The 23,588-nt window shown below is 36.2% G+C and overlaps 1 protein-coding gene across 2 annotated transcripts in view; it reads right to left on the bottom strand.

The window, feature by feature from the left end:
* Nucleotides 1–23,588, bottom strand: part of CSMD3 (CUB and Sushi multiple domains 3) — a 1,180,343-nt gene that overhangs the window by 403,884 nt on the left and 752,871 nt on the right. For both annotated transcript variants that reach the window (XM_004607658.2, XM_055125482.1), the window contains 3 exons: nt 20,896–21,083; nt 14,310–14,498; nt 3,467–3,583 (listed from right to left, as the gene is read on the bottom strand). In XM_004607658.2, the coding sequence (XP_004607715.2) occupies nt 3,467–3,583; nt 14,310–14,498; nt 20,896–21,083 (494 nt within the window). The remainder of the gene's footprint in view (nt 1–3,466; nt 3,584–14,309; nt 14,499–20,895; nt 21,084–23,588) is intronic.

Genomic DNA, 23,588 nt, shown 5'->3' with positions numbered 1-23,588 from the left:
TTTGGGGGAATAGCTGGGATAGACATTTCAGGAATAAGTGCAAAAACAATCTCTATGGGGCTTGGGCATATGAGGAATAGTATTGTCAGTGGCTTCAGTGCCATATTCCCCTCAGAAGCATGGTGGTTCAAGACTTTTGGGGGCAAGTTATGTTATGATTATAGAGTTATGATGAGGCATAAACTCTATCATCAAAAGTACCATTAGTACCTAGACTTTAGTCAAAGTCATGCCACTGACTGACTTCTACAGACTTTCAGTGTGTGTGTGTGTGCTCACGCACACATACATGTATTTATGTTCATGTGTTCAATGTTTAAATATATATATATATATTTGTACTGTGTTATATATAAGAAAAAGTCCACATCTAATGTTTGAGTGGTTGTTTTTATTTTTTTCACCATCAACATTTTCGCCTCAGTATCTCTAATAGACTGCAGCAATTAGCACCTTGATTTCTGTTATGTGTTTTAGGAAACTCTCTGGTGTTGCAGCAAATAAGGACAATGTAAGCTGCATTATACTGTAGTTAACTGAATTTAAAATTGTTTAACAATTTACATGTTCCTGCATCTGGATATGCTGTTAAGTTGTGAAAGGATTACTGACGGTGTGTTGAAAGTTTCTTTCTTTCTTAAATATTAAGATACTTAGATATGTCCTACTTAAAATTGTTATATGTACATAAATATAGTTACATATAATTTTTGGTCCATACTCAGCTCTGCTCAGGGATGACCCCTGGCTCTGTGTCCAGTATCTCTACCAATGGGGAGTGGGAAACAATTTGGGTTACCAAGTTACTGTGTGCTAGATATATGCCTCCCTGCCATCATAGCTCTCTAGTCTCCAAACCATAAAATCTTGATGATGATATTATTTAGGAAAACTCTGAGCCCCAGCAGCTGACCTCCACTACACAACTGCTGCCATGTTCCAGGCTGCTTTCTGGACCACGCAACACATTATAAGACACTTCCTACCCATTTTCCATAATTACAACACCTTATTTGATGGAGTTCAGACAGTAAGCAACAGAACATAGAGAGTAATACCTCTCGGAGAGCCTGGCAAGCTACTGAGAGTACCCCTCCTCCCCGCATGGGCAGAGAGAGCCTGGCAAGCTACTCTTGGTGTATTCAATATGTGAAAAACAGTAACATTAGGTCTCATTCCCCACTGACCCTGAAAGAGCCTTCAATCGTTGGGAAAGATGATTAAGGAGAGACTGCTACAATATTTGGGCTGGGAGGAAAAGAGACGTTACTGGTGCCCACTCAAGTAAATCTATGAACAATGAGATGATAGTGACAGTATAAATGCAAACAAAAAGTAAATCTTTTCTAAATGACCTCAGAAACTTTGAATCAAATCTATTATGAAGTGTAACAGCAGTAAGTATATAAGATAGAAAGAACCAATTTGACAATTATAAAATTTTACTGATCAAGTTTAACTGTATATTGAAGTCGCATTATTTTTTTAAAAAGTGATTTAGTTGACTCCAAACTCATTATGAATTTCTTTGGCACCTCCGCAAAGAATATTAATGAAAGCAAATGGTACCCCAACTAAATGGAAATTATTTAAGTGCTTAATGTTAGGTGTCTCATTCAAGAATAAATTTATTTTTAAAATAATACTGATATACTTAGATACCATATCTAGAGAAAGGTTATTGAATTGTTGATGCCAGTGAAAATTAATTAACCATAGAAAACTGAAGTAAATGGAAGAGTTTAGTCTAGGAATAAAAGATTAGCATTAAAGCTTAGGAGTAATGAGTATGAATATTTCAGGGATCATATAATAATGGCCCAATATATTTGGAACTTCAGGTTGAAGCAAGGATTACAATATTTGTAGTTGGTCTGTGAAGTCTAACTCCAAGGTATAAAAATGGATTAAAAATATCTGATAATTTTAAAACAAGTTGAACTGTACAACATTTAAACAAGCAACCTCCCAATTTTGAGATTTTCCTTCACACAACTTTGGTTATACATTAGAATAATAGGACTTCTACTAAACTTTGTTGGCCTTTGAAAGAAAGACATATTAGTCTACATTCCTTGCCATGTAAATACAGATTTAATTAACACTTACAACCTATGAAGATGCAAAGCTTAAGTATTAATTAAATCTCTATTTACATAGCAAGCAGTATGTAGCATTCCATTTGCTGGTATAATACAAGTGAGCTTATTTTAAACTTCATTAATCCACTGCATATCAGAGTAATAGGATGCTTTGGTTAACTTCCTTTAAAGAGTTTTGTATATAAAGAACAGAATAACACACAGTTTTCACAGTCTTCTATGTCATTCCTGCTGTTCAATACCAGGATATTCATGTTAACATTTTCTTTCTCAACAACACTTAATTCCACTATAATAGTAATCTTTACAAAATCTTTACCCTCAATAAAATGATGTTTAACACCAATAAAGGAAAACTCCATTAATGAAATCACAACGAATTGAGAACACAACCTTTCTAAAAAAATTTAGTCACATAATCCCATTTTTAACAAATCCCATTTTAACAAAAAAAAAATAGTCACATAATCCCATTTTTAACAAATCCCATTTTGAACACATGTCTATATGTTCAATGTCAAAAATCATTAAGCACATAATAGCAAAACTTAATTGGAATATAAAAACATAACTAAAAATAACATTACATCTTCAAAGCAATTTCAAAATTAAAAAATTCATTTCTTAATGGTGGACATTTATTAACTAACAAAATAAGTTTAAAACATCTTTATTCTGGTCTATTAGAATAAACATTTTCCCACTGCAATTTCCTTAATCACTAAATTGCTAAATTTAAGATTTGTTTTCATTGAAGGATGAAACATAGTGAATACCACATGGATTTCAATCTATTTGTTCAAAAGATATTTATTCATGTTTACCATAGACACAGTAAAATTATTTAGTCATGTTCGATTATATGAGATATTCTTGCAGTTCTGTGTAAGTAAACGTTGGGTGCAAATACTAAATATACACACATTTAAATATAAAACATAGTATGAAACATAGTCACATTAAGTAACTGTAAACATTTCAAAAAATTAATCAATTTAAACATCTACTATGTGCCTTAGAGCATCTTCAAGTTCAATTTTAAACTTTGTAAATAAATCTTATTACATTATGCTAAAGAAAAAAACCCGTTCATTGGTATGTTGCTATAAAAAATACAAATAATATTAGTTTCATACAGCAAAAGAGAAAAAAACTCACACCACCATTCTTGTAGAAATAAAGATTATACTAAAATAGAGTGGAAAAGTATAATCCTTTGCATTAGTTACTCAAATTGAATTTTGGTTTAGTGTGTTTTAGAGTGATCTGGTTTTGCTTATGCAAATGAGATTGTAAATGACAATGAAACAAAAGTAGAAGCAATGAAAATTTGAAGGATAGCCCAATTGTAAGAGGCGAATTACCTTTTCCATGAGTGACATCAACAGTCCATGTACAATTCAGGGAATTTGGATAAAGTTCCGGGTAACCAGGTGATAAGATGGTTCCACTCGGCCCTCTGACATCTCCTCCACATAGTGCTGAAAACAGAAAAGCAATGCATCATATGGTCAGTCACAGTCGGAGCGCAAAAGGCTTAGCAAATATCTCCTTTCTAGAAATTGAATGAATTGATTTTCTTTGCTTTAGCTGTTACAAGAGTGTGTAAAACCGTCTTCTATTACTAGGGAATCATTTCATCCTGCTGCTGCAATAGGATGCAATAGGATATCTAACAGCCTCTGAGAATTAATATTTGCCCCAAGAGAACACAGCTCTGCTTGCTATATCTGAATGAAGTGTACACTTAACATGGTTAATTATAACAGCATTTGAATAAATTGGTTGCAAATTAAACTTCAGTAATTATCTGTTTAGTAGACTCTCTTATTAATCTTTAAGAAAATGAATTGTTAATTATATGAAAAATATTGGAATGCATTTCTAAAGGCATGTGACATTCGTCACAGATATCTTTTTAAAACAGGGCGGCAAGCTGTGAAGCTGGAGATCTTCGAAGTTTTCTGGGGAGTATCCTGAACTAAAAGACATTTGTTGTGGGGGCTGCACCTGAGCATTCTAATGAGCCCTGAGGGGCCTGCCATTGGTTCTTAGTCAACTTGGCCTTCGTCTCAATGTATTGACTTGAGAATGCGGTGCGCTTGGGCCTTGTGGTGCCAGAGACCATGCAGGTCCATCAACACTTTCCCAAGCACTGCCAGGGAACCATGTGACAGAACTCATACCCATCTTATTTCTTGATCCCTAGAAGCATTTTTGAGAATATTGATTTTAAAAAAAATCAATGTACATTATGACTTTACAGTACTGACAATGAAGGGTTCTGTATATTCCGCATTCTAACACCACCTCCACAATGGTATGTTTCCCTCCACCATTCCCACTTAGCAAAGTCCCCACGCCTCAACATTCCGTTCACCAACTCCCCACCCTAACTCAAGTTTCTCAGTCACAGTGAGCCCTGTTCTGTAGAGGAGGTCTTACGTTTGTGACTTTAGGCATTATGGTATCCCCTCACTATGGTCCTTTACATACTAGCCAGAAGAATGCACATTCTGTATCTGTCTTTCTCCTTCTAGCTACCTTCACTCAGCACGATAAGAGGATATATTACTGTCACAGTCACTGTCATCCCACCGCTCATCAATTTGCTCTAGCAGGCACCAGGAACATCTCCATTGTAAGACTTGTTGTTACTGTTTTTGGCATATCGGATATGCCACAGGTAGCTTGCCAGACTCTGCCATTCACGCAAGATAGTCTCTGTAGCTTGCCAGGCTTTCTGAGAGGTACAGAGGAATCGAACCTGGATGGCCGCTTGCAAGGCAAACGCCCTGCCCTCTGTGCTAAAGTGCTCCAACATAACAAAGCACAGCTCTTTAATAAACTATTATCAAGTAAATTAAAATAAGATTCAATATATGTTCATGAGCAAATCTACTTAGAATGCCTTTGGTACATTCACTATCACCATTGTTAATGGTCGACCAGGTGATTTTATCAATCTTGCAAATCAAGGTGACAAAGATATAATCTGCTAAGAATGAATATCCTACTGGAAGCAGAGAAGGTGTTTGGGCTCCCTTATTTAATTCTAGTTGGCAAGGCCAAAGCACTTAGACATGAGAAAGCACTGTAAGGACTATGAATGTAACATGAAACTTGTCTGTTCTGAACCTTGCTCAACTTCCCTGGGGCACCAAGGGTGTAAGGGAGAAGAGGAAGAGAGAAAAAGGCATGAAGGAAAGGAGTTTGAAAATTAATCTCTTTCATGATCTCGCTCAAGCAGCAATGCTGAGAGAAAAATTGAGTCAATATGACTGTTGTTCTACACTGAGATTAAAAAGCCTGGAGTACCTGTAAATGTGTAGACTTGGATTTACGAAGTTAAATAAAATCCAAAAGCTCTAAATCTTTTTTATCCTTTTACTCTACCCAGGAGTAAAGGAAGGGCTTTTCCGGTACCTTTCCTGGAATTGTGTTATAAAGTTGCTGTCCTGATACCAAGATAAATCTGAGTTTCAAATCCTATTATCAAGACAATATCCATTACAATAAGAGTCATTATTTAATTTTCTAGGAACCTGCTCATATAACCTGATAACTACTATTTTTAATGCAACTTAAATATTATTGACCTTCTGAGTAAGAGTCCGCAAATAGGTCATACTTTATGTAATTTATCACAGGGATTACTTTCCCCAACTGTTATTCACAGCTGGACTGAAAGAGTGTTTGGGAAATGTGGTGATGTCGTTTATGTAAGTATACCACATTATGAGCTTACAGAGATCTAAAGGATTTGATTTTTGTGGTATTTGAAGCAAAAGAACAAGCATCAAAATTTACTGAGGAAAATTCAACAGAACCTTTCAGAGAAAAGTTTCTTAAACTTCTGACTCAGTTTCCCAGCAGTTCAGCTCTCCTTTGGTAGTTTTAAAAAGGGGATTATTCATACTGAACCTCCCAATTTCACTTAAAATCTTTAAAGCATCATTATAGGCTGTCATTAATATTTCCAATGTATCTTTTTGATAATGGTGATGCTAACTTGTGCTGGGGCTCTCCCTGGCACAGCCTCTTGATCACTAAAGGCCACTGGGTCCAGTGAAACACCCCAGACTTTGACTTCTTTGGGTTTCTGGCTGTTGGCTAGAAAACTTGGCATTCTCAGAGAATAACCTAAATTAATTGGCCGGTGACCAAGGTCTTGGGGCATGGGAAGCAGCACCCTTAGGTGTCAGCAATACTTGAACCTTGCCTCTGCTATAAACCTTCAAGGACAGCTTCAGCACCTACTTTCGAGTCATAACAACCACTTCTTCTCTTTGATAATGCTGTTCATTAGGGCACACAGGCACATCCCTTCTACCTCCATTTAACTATTCTTTTGTTTTTCTTTTCCTTTTTGGGTCACACCTGGTGATGCACAGTGGTTACTCCCGGCTCTGCACTCAGGAGTTACTCCTGGCAGTGCTCAGGGGACCATATGGAATGCTGAGAATTGAACACAGGTCGGCTGGGCCCACTTAACTATTCTTAACCATTGTCTCTCCTAATAAACTTGGTCATATGACTACAAGTCTAAGTCCCAAGTGGGTGGTTTTGTCGAGGTCATTCTGTATTCTCCACCTTTGATCTTTTAGTACCATTGCCTAGGTATTGAGATTGTCTTCACATCCTTAGGGTTCAAGTAGTTATGGTACAACTACAGAGTCACCTCTTTTACTTTCCTTATAATTTCTTGCAATTATTATTTATTTACATATACTATAGCACATATCTTTATTCTTTATATTTAAGTTTTACTTTATTTTTATATTGATACTCAGATTTATGAACAAATGTCATTAAATTATTGAGAGGAATAAAATTGGTGAAAGGGTTCTACTGGCTGAAAACCTAAACTGTTTGAAATGACTGCATTTTATACAACTGGGCAATAACTGAGAGAGACAAAATGTCTAATATTCTGTTTCTTTACTTGAGAAGTTCTGTTGTGGTCATTTGAAAATTGCACCTACCACATCTCTTTTGGGAAGTTAGAACGGTATGTTATAAATTAAGAAGTTGAGGAGAAATGATCAACAAGTTATAGAAAAATTATAAAAACAAATGTTACTTTTATTCTGATCAGACTGATATGGACAAAAGGGGAATAGGAAGAAAGACAATATGAATATAGCACTAAAAAAGGAATTATTGATATGAAATGTCAAAAGAGTAGGGCTAGGTGGTACCAAGTAATCTAGGTGATTAAACTAGCTCTGTTCCATAATCTAGATGGCTGAATAACCCAGATGAAAGTACACCAGAAGATAATCATCTCACCATCATAACCCGTTTTAAAGGTCCCCTTCTCTAAATTCAATTAATTTTTTTTACATACATCCCTTGTTAAAAAGGTATAAAATGGGGAAAATGTGTTTGCCTTTCTCTAGAGGAATCCTATTTAAGAAGACCCCTGCCATAAACTGGGAGCATGTCAGCCTGGTTTTCCCTTCCTTTCTCTTTTCTGAAATAAAGTCCTTTTTGAATTCACGAGTCTTGCCCCCACGCCTGCTGTCTTCACCGTGGCCCCTCGGAGGGGGTGAGTTGAGTTTCCCTCCCCACACCTAGCAGAATCCCCATGGCGAGGACCTTCGGAGCCCAGCCACAGCCATGCTCAAGGCCCCTCTCAATACATTCGGGCGAGCCTCACACATGAAGGAACCGGTCGAGGAACCCAGGTGTGCGGACCCGAGGCTGAGATCTCCAAGCCTGCTTGGATCAGGACAGGACCTCTTCCGCCCAATCCCCCATTTTTCAGTAGCTAGGAGGTCACACCAAGAGACTGCCCCCAGCACCATGTAATCCCACCAGCGGCCAACACCAGAGTGTATAAAACCAAGCTCCTGGAAGCTACAATTTTTTCGCTCTCAGAAAACCTGGCCAGCTACTGAGAGTTTCCTGCATGCAAGGGAGAGCCTGGCAAGCTCCCTGTGGTGGTGTATTCATATGCCAAAACCAGTAACAATGGTGGGTCTCATTCCCTGACCCTGAAAGAGCCTCCATGCAGCACCATTGAGAAGGATGAGTAAAAAGAGGCTTCTAAAATCTCAGTGCTAGGACGAATGGAGACAGAACTGAGACAGCTCAAATAAATCAATGATCAACGGTATGATGATGATGATGATGATGATGATGATGATGATGATGATGATGGTGATGATAATGATGATTTTATCTCCAGCCCCATGATTTTAATTCTGATAGCTGGAGGACAGGAACCTGGAAAATCTAAATCCCTACAATAAAATATTGGAGGACAGTGTGTGGCTCCATGACACAGAGTTTAGGAGTTTTCTGTTATTTCACAGTAATTATTTACTAAACCAAAAGCTTGAAGGTGTTAATTTAGAGAAAAAGTTTCATCATAAAAATGGAAAAATAAGTTTGATTTAGATACCTTTTTTCAAATATGAAATATAAGTAGATGTGAACTACTTTATTATTATTATTATTATTATTTTAATTTTTGTTTTGGGAGCTGGAACTGGATGTGCTCAAAGCTTACACCTGGTTCTGAGCTCAAAGATCACTCAAGGAGCTCCAGCTCCTAGGAATGAACCTGGTTCAACCATGGGCAAGGCACTTGCCTGCCCTGTCCTGTCTCTCCAGTGCTTCAACCTTACTTATATCTACTTTAAAAAAAATACAATGAAACTATTAACTAATTCTTAGTAAAATCATGACCTAGCACTCATATTGAACTTACAAATACTATGGCATTACTGTGAAGACTTTTTTGCATTAATTGAATTAATTCCCTCTGAAACACAACAACCCTCTGAAACACTAATTATTCACAGTTTACACATGATAAAACAAGTTTGAAAGGATTAAAGCAGTCAGTTCAAGAGTGTGTAATCATAAGTTAACAATTAAAATGAGCTGCTCTTACCCCCATTGAAAAAAAATATAATTATAAGCTTTGAAGAAGACCTTTGCTTGTGTTTATATTTATAGAACTCCAACTAAATAATTTATTTTAAATGCCTAAATATAATTTATTAGCTCAGGAATTCGTTTAATCCTTTCAACTTAAAATCACTTTCTTGTAAGAACATGAAATCTAAGTGATAGCATCCTTGCCTTAACTTTTTTTATCATTAATTGATCAATGGACTGCCGTGATAGCAAAGTGGTAGGGTGTTTGCCTTGCATGTGGCTGACCCGGGTTCAATTTCTCTATCCCTCTCAAAGAGCCTGGTAAGGTACCAAGAATATCCCACTCACATGACAGAGCCTGGCAAGCTACCCATGGCATATTCGATATGCCAAAAACAGTAACAACAAGTCTCACATTGGAAACGCTACTGGTGCCTACTAGAGCAAATGGATGAACAACAGAACGACAGTGCTACAGTGGTACAGTGCTAATTGATCATTAACATCTGAATCCCAATTTGTCAATAGCATTCTGTGTGATTAAGTTGTGTTCTTTTGTAAGCATTGATTGCAGAATTTTCAGTAATAAATTCCTCCATATGTCTATGAGATACTACTCTCTACTGCAGAGCTTTTGAATTGTATTTATTTTATATTGCCAGGTATTTTAATCACAAGTGATCAATTACATGTATATTGATACCTTGCAATATGATAGATGCTAACACTAACTAGAAACACTTTTTAGCTGAATTTATTTATAGTTTGGTATTATTAATATCACTGCATGTTATCTCTGCCTGAACTATATTTTTTAGAAAGTGTTTGTTATTGGCCTATTAGTAAAGTGTAAGAGGAAATAAAATGACCTATGAAAATCATTCATGAGAGACTCAAAATACTAAGAACCTAAGACTAAGGTGTATTATATGTGGAGGGTTAATACTTTGTAACTTGCATATAAAAACAAGAACACAAATATATTACAAATACACAATGGCAGAGAAGAAATTAAGAATCTTTCTACATGAATGAATGAGTCAGAAATAACTTTAAGAATAAAATCAGCTCAAGAGATTACAAGGCCATTCCTGGCCAAAAGTCACATGAAAAAAATACTCCACATTACTAGTTATCAGGGAGATGCAAATCAAAACAACAATGAGATATCATTTCACACCACAGAGACTGGTACACATTCAAAAGAACAAAAGCAACCAGTGCTGGCGTCTGGCGTGGATGTGGGGGAAAAAGGGACTCTCTTTCACTGTTGGTGGGAATGCCGACTCAGCCATTTTGGAAAACAATATGGACAGTCCTTCAAAAACTAGAAATTGAGTTTTCATATGACCCCACAATACAACTTCTGGGAATATATCCCAAGGGTGCAAAAAAGGATAATAGAAATGACATGTATACCTACATGTTCATTGCAACACTGTACACAATAGCCAAAACCTGGAAACAACCCAAGTGTCTAAGAACAGACGACTGGTTAAAGAAACTTTGGTACATCTACACAATGGAATACTGCACCCATTTGTGGAGTATAAAATAACATAATGCAAGACTGACACCCAGATACAAGGGCCAGGAAGATTGCTCCATAGCTGAAAGCCTGCCACATGAGTGGGGGAGGGGGAAGGAGAGGTGGAATGAGAAGGCAGCTGGAATAGAGGAGGGATCACTAAGAAAATGATGGTTGGAGGAATCGGTCGGGATGGGAGATGTGTGCTGAAAGTAGATAAAGGAGCAAGCATGATAACCTTTCAGTATCTGCAATGTGAACCATAATGCCCCAAAGTAGAGAGACAGTATGGGGAATATTGTCTGCCATAGAGGCAGGGGGAGGGTGGGATAGGGGGGGTTATCCGGGATATTGGTGGTGGAGAATGTGCACTGGTGGAGGGATGGGTGTTTGATCATTGTGTGATTGTAAGTCAAACATGAAAGCTTGTAACTATCTCACGGTGAGTCAATAAAATAAAAAAAAATAATAATAAAAGCGAATATAAAGCCGTTCTTATATAAATGTTATTAGAACAAATATCTTAAGAGATGTAAAAATCTTCTATTTTTTCCTGTATATCAACTTTTATCAACTCTTCTGAAGGAATTCCAATTCATTTCAACAACCATGCAAATTGATGCCATATACCATATGTCAAAGGTAATGAACACTATCTTTGTAACAGTCATTTTTGTGATATATATTCTTGTGAGAGGTGAGAGATAAGTATTCTATCAATTAAATCTTTGAAACAATAAAGAAAATAGAGAACTGAAATATATGTGACAATCCACTAATCTGGCAAAGAAGGCAAAGGAAAGCATGTAAGAGGACAAATATCAGGGTTCTACCAAGTGAGAACAAAGCCTAAATATGAGCTGATAACAATTAGCAGATATACAATAATCCTGAAGAGTGTCTTTCTTTCTCCATCTGACATGTGTCTTCACTAATTTGGCACAGGATAAGGACCAATTGGACATGTAAAATAGTAGCACCTCCTCAGACGCAAGAATCTGCAGGCAGAACTATAAAACCACCTCTTCTCATTTATTGTAGGGTACTACATGTATGGTGATAGCTAACATATGTGTTACTCGAACAAGCTTTCAATCAGAATACATCGAAACATTTTCAAGAATGCATTAAAACATCAAAACAACTAGTTTTTCCAAATCACACTTTTTTTGGTAGAAAATTAGTTGTTCTTAATTTCATGTCTTACAAATTTTATTTTGCATCTTTAAAAAATTTCTATGGTGGGGCCGGAGCGAAAGCACAGCAGGTAGGGCGTTTGCCTTGCACGCGGCCGACCCGGGTTCAATCCCCGGCACCCCATATGGTCCCCCAAGCACCGCCAGGAGTAATTCCTGAGTGTAAAGCCAGTAGTAACCCTTGAGCATCGCTGGGTTGTGACCCAAAAAGCAAAAAAAAAAAAAAAAAAAAAAAAAAAAAAATTTCTATGGTTCCCAACTTTATACTATATACACTTACCTGAGATAGTTTTACTTGAAATATTACTTCTGCACATTTGCTTAGAACCTTTGTCTCATAACCATTAGTTCATATACTCTTCTACTAATTTCATCAACATAATGTGATCTTTTAATACTTTGTAATTAATAAATTTAAGTGCATTCAGTATAATTTTAGGTTCTGCCTCTAAAAACTTTTCTAACCCTAAACTAATAACTTTATATCATCTAAATTTTTCTTCAAAGAAGATGGTTGTATTGTTTTCAAAAAGAAATAAAGGGAAGAATTTTATGGTATCATTAGGATGATAAATGATCAAATTAGACTTGCCTTAAGCCACTAAGGATACTGAATTCTTATACTTAACTATAAAATAAGGAAGATATTAAATAATTTTCCTGAAATTCGTATCGCATCAGACACATGACCTTAACTTTACCCCTTGCACTCACAAGAATCTTAAATCTTCTGTACACGGTATACAACCTCATTTGATTGTGGAATTTGACATTCATGACAGTCTTGACATTTGTTTGCCTACTACTATATTATTCTTCCTAATATTGCAGTCACTCAAAACTGTTCTCCATATAAATACTGGTGAGGATGCTCAAGAGCAAGATCTGATCGAACTGTATAGTAGAAAGCTTTCTATTTTTAATTTTTTTTGTTAAACTTTAATCTTTCATGCACTGGGAGATGTTGTTTTAGAAATAGATGTCAAAGGAATAGAATACATAATTCTAGACATCAAGAATATAACAAGGGGAGTAATAAAACAAGTACAAGATTATCTAAAATTATTTAAGCAACTAACTCAAGGAGAACAGAGTATGTTTTTTCATATTCAACAATCTTTCATTAGTGAGTATACAATAGTATTAACAAATATCGATTTAGTAAATCAATAGGTGCTTATAAGAATGGAAAAATGCTACAATAAGTACAAAATCTCAAAAAGCATTACAAAAGTTGAGATTTTGCCTTCCTCCCTTCTTTCCTCCCTCCCTCCTCCCTCCCTCCCTATCTCTCTCCCTCTTTACTCCCTACCTTTTTCCCTTCCTCCTTCCCTTACCCCCTTCCTCCTTCCCTTCTTCCCTCCTTCCTCCCTACTTCCCTCCCTTCTCCCTTCCTCCCTTCCTTCCTGCCTCCTCCTCCCCTTCCTTCCTTCCTTCCTTCCTTCCTTCCTTCCTTCCTTCCTTCCTTCCTTCCTTCCTTCCTTCCTTCCTTCCTTCCTTCCTTCCTTCCTTCCTTCCTTCCTTCCTTCCTTCCTTCCTTCCTTTCCTCTCTTCCCTTCCCTTTCTTCTTTTTTTTTCTTTCTTTTCAAGTTACATCCATCAAGCTCAGGGGTTACTTGTACTAAACTCAGAGATCATTCCTGGCAGGCCTAAGGGACAATATGTAGTGCCAGGGATTGAACCTGGGTTGCCCATACACAAGGCAAGTCCCCTAAGCACAATACTATCTTTCTGGCCCCCTTCAGTGCTACTTTATTATAAGAACCTAAGTATATTATATGCAATTAAAATGATCACATTATATATATATTAAATCTTTTTTTGTCATGAAGTAAGTTTGATTTCTTTACCTTTGCTAATCAATGGTTTTGATACAAATTGACATTTTAAACACATATTTTAACAAGTTTAAAAACTGCATTGTTAACACTTTGTTAACCCAATATGAAGTTAACTCTCTATGAAGAATAGAGACTCTCTTGCCCGGGTGCCTGGCTGTCTTTCCTGGGACCCCTTGGAGGGGACGGGTTCCAGCTTCCCTCCCCGCCCCGAGCAAAGCTCCCAGCGGATGAAAACCTTTGGAACCTAGCTACAGCCATGCTCAAGGCCCCTCTCCACACGTTAGAAAAATCCTCAAGCATGAAAGTACTGGCAGAGGAACCCAGGTGTGTGTAATCCCATCAATGGCCAACATCCAGAGACTTAAAAGCAAGCTCCCAGAAGCGATATCTTATAACCTACTTCTCCCCCTGGGAGAAACTAACAAGCTTCTGAGAGTTTCCTGTTCCTGCCCACATGGGAGAGCCTTGCAAGCTTCCCATGGTGTATTCATATGCCAAAGCCAGTAACAAGCTGGGTCTCATTCCCCTAACCCTGAAAGAGCCTCCAATGCGACATCGCTGGGAAGACTGAGTAGAGAGAGGCTTCTAAAATCTCAGGGATAGGACGAATGGAGAGGTTACTGAGACCGCTAGAGAAATTCAACAATCAACGGTATGAAGATAATGATGATGATGACGATTCTATGAAGAATATATTGATTTCCTTTTGGCTTTTGGACCAGTCAATTTTGCACATTGAGGGAATTCTTACCGTCACAAGTTGGGAGTGGGTGACTCCACCAGTGGTTTTTTTCACACAGAAGAGGCTCTTCATGGCTCAGTCTGTATCCTGGGTCACAACTAAATGAAACAGTGGATCCAATAGAGAAATCGTGCCCATAGCGACGACCATGTACTGGTATCCCAGGGTCCAAGCAAGAATAAGTATTCACTGTAACACCTAGGTTATAACAGGAATATTATAAAGAGTTAGTTTGTTCAGAATTAAATTTATTGAAATGAATTACATTTCTTCAAGCAGTAGTGAATGATTTTCTCAAATAAATTCATGTTATATAATTTTATTAAAAAATAGAAAACCATTAAGCAAAAGTCTACTCAAAAATGTTTTTACATTTCCTATAACAAGGACTAAATTCAGGTAACTTAGCGATTTAAGGATTTTATAAAAATATATAAATATTAAAATGTACATGTCATATTACTATAAATACTTATAATTTGTTTTTGAAACATTGATCAACTTTTAAACAATATTTATCAATTTGGTAGAAAATGCAGAAATTGCAGATGTGAGGCACGTTGCCTCAGATTTTAGCATGAACTTCTCTAGTTTTCTGAAGAAACAATACAACTGATTTGATGGTTGCATGTTGGGGTTTGCAGTTGCTGTAATGTATTGTTATAGCATATTAACATAATTTCCCCTGTAATTTAGAAATCCTCTCTGAGATTCTACAATGGCAGCACTTGCATCTTTGTATTTTTGATTTGGTGATGGCATTATATTTTTGTTGTGAGGTTATCCTTGCTTTGTAATTTTTTGCCAGAAACTCTGCCTGATGGATGCTATTAACACCCCTCGTACCATGATGATTAAAATTATTCCAGATGTTGTCAAGTGTTTACAGGGTGCAAAAATGCCCCTGGATGAAAAACACTGGTATGAGGTAAGATAATTATTATTATTTATAAAGGGGAGATTCAAGCATTGACTATTACTTTCATATTCAAAATATACTAATGACCATTTTCAAAGTTTATGTGTTATGTTACCACATTACCAAGAGAAATTACTGATCTGACTGAACAACCCAATTTAAAAATCAAGCTAAATAAAACATGAAAAAAAATTAGAAGTTCAATATTAAAGAAGTTAATTCTGGGCTAACTATACTTATCACATATATTCATTTCTGAAAATGTTGATTTTAATGAGATGTTAATGTATAAAATCAAAATAATCTTCAGCAAAATTACATTTGCCTGCAATATTACTATTCTCTGTGTGCCAGTTTTCTTTAAAACACTCAAGCCTTTGGAATCTTCAGTTTTTACATATAGTTCACTGTTTTTCTGACACAAAATAGGTGTGAAATCTAGCTCCACAGAAAGGCGCAATGTCAGTTATTACTTCACTTTACCTAGCCTAAGCCTCCTTCACTGCATGTTGGCAAGACAATGTGGGAAATTGTCCCCCAGGTCAGTGTAGTCTCCAGGGGCAAAAACAGTTTGGGTCTTAAAATAAAAATGGGAAGTAAAAAATGTACCCAGGAAATAATAGAGTAAAAATACTTTAGGGTCTTCTAGCTGTAGATTTCAAATGGGCAAAAATAAAACAGTAAACTGTCATGACCTTATCCTGTACGATGCCTGTTGATTAGCTGTGTGACATGCCCCAGTCTCTGGTCTTACAATACCGACCAATTTTTGATGTGCTTACTCACTGTTCTTAATATCTCTGGCAACTTAAATAATAACTCACATGTGGAGAGCCAGGTAAGTGAACGACATTCTACATTCTATCAAATAATTGAACACTCTGCATGCTGTCTACCAAGGTACCCTAAAGCTTGGGCAGTATGTGTGTTTATTCGTCTCCTTGTGTAGACATGTAATTCTATAGACCTCTAATTCTTTGTGACCGGTACCCAGTGGATAGAGTAGAAGGTAGAGATCCAATTTACTTTAGACAAGACAAACCAGGAAATCTTCCCCATCAGTATCTTTCCTCTCCAGTACCATTTTGGGCATTTAAACCTCTAATTCATGTCATATCATTACTTTGCACTAATGCTAATGATACTAAGTTCAAAGTTATCACCTTAAAATATGAGATACCAAGGCTATATAATTGTTCTTACATCCTTTACTCAGATTAGTGTTTTCACTCATTCTATACTTTTTGTATCTGACTACAATTATCTCCACTAATCTCTTAATTTACAGTCTTCTCAGTATTTAACAAATAAATTTGGGTCATCTCTTCTTTAAGTCTTTTTTTTTGTAATCCAAGAATTTTGGTGCAAATTTTCATCTACAGCTCCAGCACATACCATAATTTATTTTCCTTTAACTAAAACTACTATGTTGTTGTGAAATCTTAAGCCAGGAAACTGAGGGTTTGAAGAAACGGGATGCCATGTAAATTACAATAAAAACAAAAAAGGAAACTTAATAACTCTATTGAATCATTCAAATGAAAGGTCACTATATATAAATAACATATAAGATAATTTATTTCATGTGTTTTTCTTAATTTCTTATTATTTTTCTTTAAAAAACTTTTTTCTCTGTCTTTTTCTTTTTCTTTGATGCTAGTGATAAGTTCAAGACTACACAAATATAAGATCAGTGTTCTGCTCTTCAACAATGGACACTCTTGAACTTTATGCATCTTCCTTTTTTCCAAAAGTTTTATTAGAGAATCACTGTGATGTACAGTTACAAACTTATGAACTTTTGTGTTTGCATTTCACTCATACAATAATCATTTACCCATCCCTTCACCAGTGCCCATTCACCTCCACTAATAATCCCAGTATCCCTCTCACCATCCCCACCCAATCCCCCACCACCCCACTCTGCCTCTGTGGCAGGGCATTCCCTTTTGTTCTCTCTCCATTTGGGTATTTTTTGTAGTTTGCAAAAGAGGTATTGAGTAGCCTTCATGTTCGGTCTATAGTCTACTTGCAGTTCGCATCTTCCAACCTGAATGGGTCCTTCCAGCATCCTCTACTTGGTGTTCCCTTTTCTATCTGAGCTGCCTTTTCCCCCATCACGTGAGGCCAGTTTGCAGACTTTGGGGCAAACCTCTTGGGCCTTATCTCTACTACTCTTGGGTGTTAGTCTCCCACTCTGTTAGTTATATTCCACAGATGAGTGTGATCTTTCTATGTCTGTCTCTCTCTCTCTCTCTCTCTTTCTGACTCATTTCACTTAACATGATACTTTCCACGTTGATCCACTTACATGCACATTTCATGCCTTCATCTTTTCTAACAGCTGCATAGTATTCCATTGTGTTGATGTACCAAAGTTTCTTTAACCAATCATCTGTTTTTGGGCACTCTGTTTTTTTTCCAGATTCTGGCTATTGTAAACAGTTATACATCTTTCTTATCTTTTCATTTTTTTAAAGAGGTGGTGAGAGAGGGTTGGGTTGGGATGAGGGCAGGGACACACCCAGCTGTGCTCAGGCACTATTCCTGTCTTGGTACTGTGGAATGAAAGCTGGTGATGCTCAGGGACCACATTTTGTGTCAGGGTGTCGAACTGCTGTTGAGTGGATGAAAGGCAAGTGTTTCAATTGCTGTACTATATTTCAGTCCCTCTTATTTCTTCAACTGATGGGTGAAGCGAGTGTAAAATGGCACACTTATTTAATTTCCTCACTGTACAGCACACATGTAGCATTCCCAAATAATTCAGATGGTTATTTCATTACTTTTTGCTCAAGGTAGCAGAAGCATAAATTTATTAATTTAAGAGAGATCATGATGGACATAGAGCAAAATTATTTTTAAAAACAATTAAAGGAATAAACTGAAAGAAAAGTTTTAGATATGAGATTTTTTTAAAATTTTACTGAGGAATAATTTTATAGTTTAAGTTGTCTTTAAATTAATGGCATTTACAGTTTATGTTTCTGTATTTTATAGGATTATCAAAAAGTAAAATCTTGGGCCAGGTCACTTCTTGCTTTGCAAGATAGAGAGAACTTAACTTCAATCCCCAGGACCACAAATAAATAAAAAAGAAAATAAATCTTTCAAATGCCTTTTTTGCTTAGCTGTTTATTCTATTTTAAAGATCTCAATTACTCTCAACTAGTGCTATACATAATTTCTTCTTCATGATATAGGCATGAATTTGACTTCCTATTAATATTCATCTGATTAATTTCTAATGAAAACATATAAGAACTATCATTGATGGAACAATTATTACACATTATCCATTATAATGGTGCTTATAATATATGATTTCATTCTGTCCTTAAAATAGCTTTGTGTTTGATATATAATGAATCCCCATGGCTTGGTGAGTGTAGAATAGAAGATAGCATAGCAAAAGATTAAACAAAGTGCTTCAGTTTGTAGCATGCAAATATTGCCAGTAGACATAATTTTGAAATAGTTGTAAAAAAAAAAAAACTGTAGTGCTTCTCCCACTGTGTTGCTTCTAGCCTCGTTTCCTTCCTTTGATCTCCCTGCTCATGTTGGCTTCTATGTTTCAAGCTGTGGTTACAAGTTTATGAGATTTTCACCTGTAGCCCCTGGAATATCTTGGGGACTCACAGGCAAATGATGCTCTAATGGAACAGTTTTAACATATACTTGCTAAAGATCTCAAGGTTCAGGGCTGGAGAGATAGTACAGCCAGCACGGTGGTTGCTTTGCATGCAGCTATCATGGATTAGATCTCCAGCACTCCCACCCCCCTCTCCCCAAAACTGCCCAGAGCAACTCATACCTCCAGAGTCAGGAGTAAGCCTGAGAACAGCTGAGTGTGGCCCCCAAAACAAACAAACAAACAAACAAACAAACAAGAAAGAAAGAAAGGAAATCTCAAATTCGCACCCTCTAAGGATCAGGAGTGATCCCTGAGATCAGAGTCAGGAGTAACAATCCCTGAGCATCACAGAGTGTGACCCCAAACGAACAAAACCAGAACACAAAAATCAAATCTCAACATTTTTTGTTTCATTCCCCTATGTGTATTAATGTGCTTGCCGCATTTTACAGTAATGATTGCAAAATATGATTCTCTGCCAATAAGCTCTAAATAAGAGGAAGTTAATATAGTTTTATAGCATTATAGTTTAAACGATGAAAGTGAGTTACAAAAAAAATAGATAATATGATAATTCCATGATGGGAGTAGGTTTACCACATTTACTGAACAGAGACATTGAACAGGGACTATCGATTTATAAATTCTATTTGTGGTCATCTTATCTTTATGGAGGCAAGGGAACGGAGGATGGAAGAGAGGAATATAAAAACAAATTTACACAATATCTCTCTGCACGTGGTATGCAGCATCCTGATTTTGCCTCTTAAATGTGCTGCTACTTCCAGCCAGCAGTCAGCAAGTACATGTTATTTGTGTGTACGTGGTGTGAGCGGGTTTCCGAAACTGCCCTCAGGAGGTTCAGGGGCCGCACTGGGTTGGAGCTTCACTGTGAGGAACGGAGGCTGCGAGATGCTCAGGTCCTCTCGTCCTGGGGACCCATGGACCACCCGAGAGGGAATGCAGCTTTGGGTGGTTTGGGGAAATCATGTGTGGCTAGGAATCGAACCTGGGTCAGGTGCATACAAGGTATATGGCCTAGCTGTTGTGCTATCTCCCGGCACTGCAAAAAGTGGTTTTCATGCAAAGACACATGCTACTGCAGTTTCAGAACAACAAAATGCACGTTTTAGTTTATTATTTATTTATTTATTTGTTTGTTTATTTTCCTTTTGGGTCACACCCAGCAATACTCAGGTGTTACTCCTGGCTCTGCACTCAGGAATTAGTGTTGGCGGTGCTTGGGGGACCATATGGGATGCTTGGGATTGGATCTCCATCTGCCATGTGTAAGGCAAATGCCCTACCCACTGTACTATCTCTCAGGTCCCACACATTTTTAGTTTATACTGCAAGCATGCCCATAGATAATAAGCCAAAAATCCACACACATAATGTTAATAAATAAAAGACTTGTCTGTATATATCAGCACCAAATTAAAAAATATCATCTATTTGAGATGCCTTAAAATTATATCCTTTTATGAGGGAGAAGCTAATTTCAACACTGAATCACAGATGGCTTAAATATCTGACATTTGTCTGCCCTATTAACCATATTTGTCTACATATGTATTTATTTTACCTTCTGATGCTAATGTAATTTTAAATATTTTATAGAAAATGATAAAATTGAATATTTAGTGGAATATGTGTGAAATCAATGTAAAATATTAAAGAACGTATTTATGAAGTGCTAAAAAGAAATTGTTGTTTTTATACATCTTAAACACAATTATCATCAACTTTTCAGATGCATGCATAAATGATTAATTTGTGAACTTTGTATTTTAGATTTGTTACTTGCTACTTCTAAGATTTCTTTAATGTTTTGTTTAATAATATGAGATAATGTTGGAAAATCCATTGTAGAATTTACTAGAATACACATGATACAACCCATTAACATTCTCAAAGGTCAAGGAAAGCTTTGAGTTTTCTTCAATACATCTGTTTCGTCAATGATTAAAATGGTAATACTTAAATGCAGAAAAAAAAACATTATGGGAAGATCAAAAGACATTTTGACTGGCATTACTTACTTTCATAATGAATTTTGAAGCCATTATTAGAACGACTGTTGTCAGTTGTAAATAGAAGGTATATAAAATTACTGCTGCTGAACAGAAATTGGGGAACTTGTGTGCCATTGTAGGATCCAAGCAGGGGTGACAGAAGATTTGGCCCATCATGAACTTCAAGAACATCATAATTCAGTTCAGTCTGAAATCTAAGTTTAAGAGACAGACACACACAAAAATGCACTTCTTAGAACAACATCATGTAGAAAAATACCTTAAATTGTTATTTAAATTACTGTATAAATATTTTACCATGATATATTGTGATTTCATTTTGTGTATATGTATCTATACAAAAATAAACACATCATATATATGCATATCTGTATATATTATATATATACCCCTCTCAAAAATAGCCCATCATCTGCATATAATAATACTATAATCTCGTGTTTCTACCAAAAATTATCATTGAATAATTATGATGTATATACATTTATTATGTTACATTTAGTGAATAAATGTTTTGTTTTGTGTTTTCTTTTTGCTTTGCATTTTGGGTCACACCCAGTGATGCACTGGGGTCACTCCTGGCTCTGCACTCAGGAATTACCCCAGGCGGTGCTGAGGGGACCGTATGGAATTCTGGGAATCAAATCTGGGTCAGCCGAGTGCAAGGCAAGTGCTCTACCCTCTGTGCTATTGCTCCAGCCTCAGTGAATAAATGTTCTTTTTGGCTTGTTTTGTGTGTCATGTCCAAATGTGCTCAGAGTTTACTCCAGATTCTGTGTTCAGAGATCACTCCAGGTAATCTTGAGGAAACATGATTCAGGGGATGCGTCTGGGTTTGTCAGATGCAAAGCAAGCACTTTTATCTTTGTATTATCTCTCTGTCATATGTTTATGTTTAATATGTTTAATGAAGGTGACCCGAATGACAGTACAGCAGGTAGTACTATGCCCTCTATGAGGATGAGCCAGGTTCAATCCCCAACACCCATGGAGGTTTCCCTGAGCCCTTCCAGAAGTGAACTCTGAGCTCAGTCAGAGCCTACAGAAATCCCCAACCACAGCTGGGTGTGGTCCCAAAACAAAAGAAAACAAAACATATTTCTGCAGTCATCTAGTCTACTCATTATCCATTCCAATTCTGATCTGAATTAGATACATAGTTTATAAATATAGTGCATATATATTTATGCAATGATATTTTGCAAGGTAGTATTTGCTTTTTATATTATCATTTTTGTGGTCTTTTTGGATAAAGGAGTAATAATTTTAATAGTAATGACATTTATGTCACTAGTAGTTATATTATTTATGCCATTGGTGGTAAATTAATATGGATAATCCTCCAAAAATGATTTCTTTTCTATATATTATTATTATAATTATAAATTATAAATTATAAACTTATATAATTTATAAGTATGGAAATTAGGCCCCAGAACTTAAATAGTATTATCTTATAGTGATAGTGATAGGAATAGAATTCATGTCTCTGTGAATTTAACCACTTATGCATTAATGTCTGGGTTTATTTTAAGGATATAGTTGTCATTATAATGTTTTCAATTTTAAAAAAAAGATACAATTATTCCAGGCATTCCATATGGACCCCAAGCATCACCAGGAGTAATTTCTCATCACAGAGTCAGGAGTAAGCCCTGACACTGATAGATTTTGGCCTCCCCCCTAACCCCCGCCAAAAAAAAAAAAAACAAGAAAAAGATACAATTACTTATACAGTTCAATCAATACAGTACTGCTTCTACATGCATGCCGCTATTAATAACATTGCATGCTGCATTTCTTCCACACATTTTAATATTATATTGAACACTGAATTTGGATAAAAAAAAATCCCTGGAAAAAAATATACAAGGTATCAAGGAAAACCAAATTATCGTACTTTCCTTTTCACAATGATTCTATATTAGGAAATCTTTTTCCTACCTTCACCATGATTTTTCTATAAATCTTTCAAATTTTGGCATAATCTGTCTGGTGTATGACCTCCCTGACCTCAAATACTTTTCAGCAACAAAACTATGCATTTTCACTCTTTCAAATATATCTTACACCATAATATGGTACATTCGCCATAGTTACCTTCACTGAACTTAAACTATTTTCAGATGCCAGAGAGATAGGATAGAGGACAGCAGCTTGCCTTACATAATGGCAGATCAGGTTTTGACCTCTGGCCCCACATATGGTCACCAAGCCCTAGCATGAGTGATACCAGAGTACAGAGGCAGGACTAAGTTCTGCGCACCACCAGACATGGTACAAAAAACAAACAAAAAAATGTAACATGAAATTTCCTCCAATTCTTAAAAATCAAATTTACTATCTCAACTATAAGTATTTACCAGGCGTATAAGATTAAACTGCATTATTCTTCACAAAAACAAAATCAAAACAAATAAACCTCAAAATAGTCGATTAAAACAAATCAGTTCAAAGCATTATAAATTAGAAATTTTTTATTGTGAAAGTCCTGGTATTATTTGAAACATGAATATAGTAAAAGTTAAGTGCATAATTAAATAGCATTGATGTATGACAACTTAAAATGATTTTAAATTTGTACTACCATTCCATCCTGTTAAGCAATATACTTAATTAAATGAATAGAGTTCACCTACTTTTTTCCTTACTGATTTTGAAATCTGGAATGTATTGCATTTGTCTATAAAAAGTACTTT

The sequence above is a fragment of the Sorex araneus genome, chromosome 2, assembly GCF_027595985.1.
Source record: "Sorex araneus isolate mSorAra2 chromosome 2, mSorAra2.pri, whole genome shotgun sequence".
Classification (NCBI taxonomy): Eukaryota; Metazoa; Chordata; class Mammalia; order Eulipotyphla; family Soricidae; genus Sorex; species Sorex araneus.
Note: the sequence above shows the minus strand (reverse complement) of the source record. Positions and strands in the feature narration are given on the sequence as shown.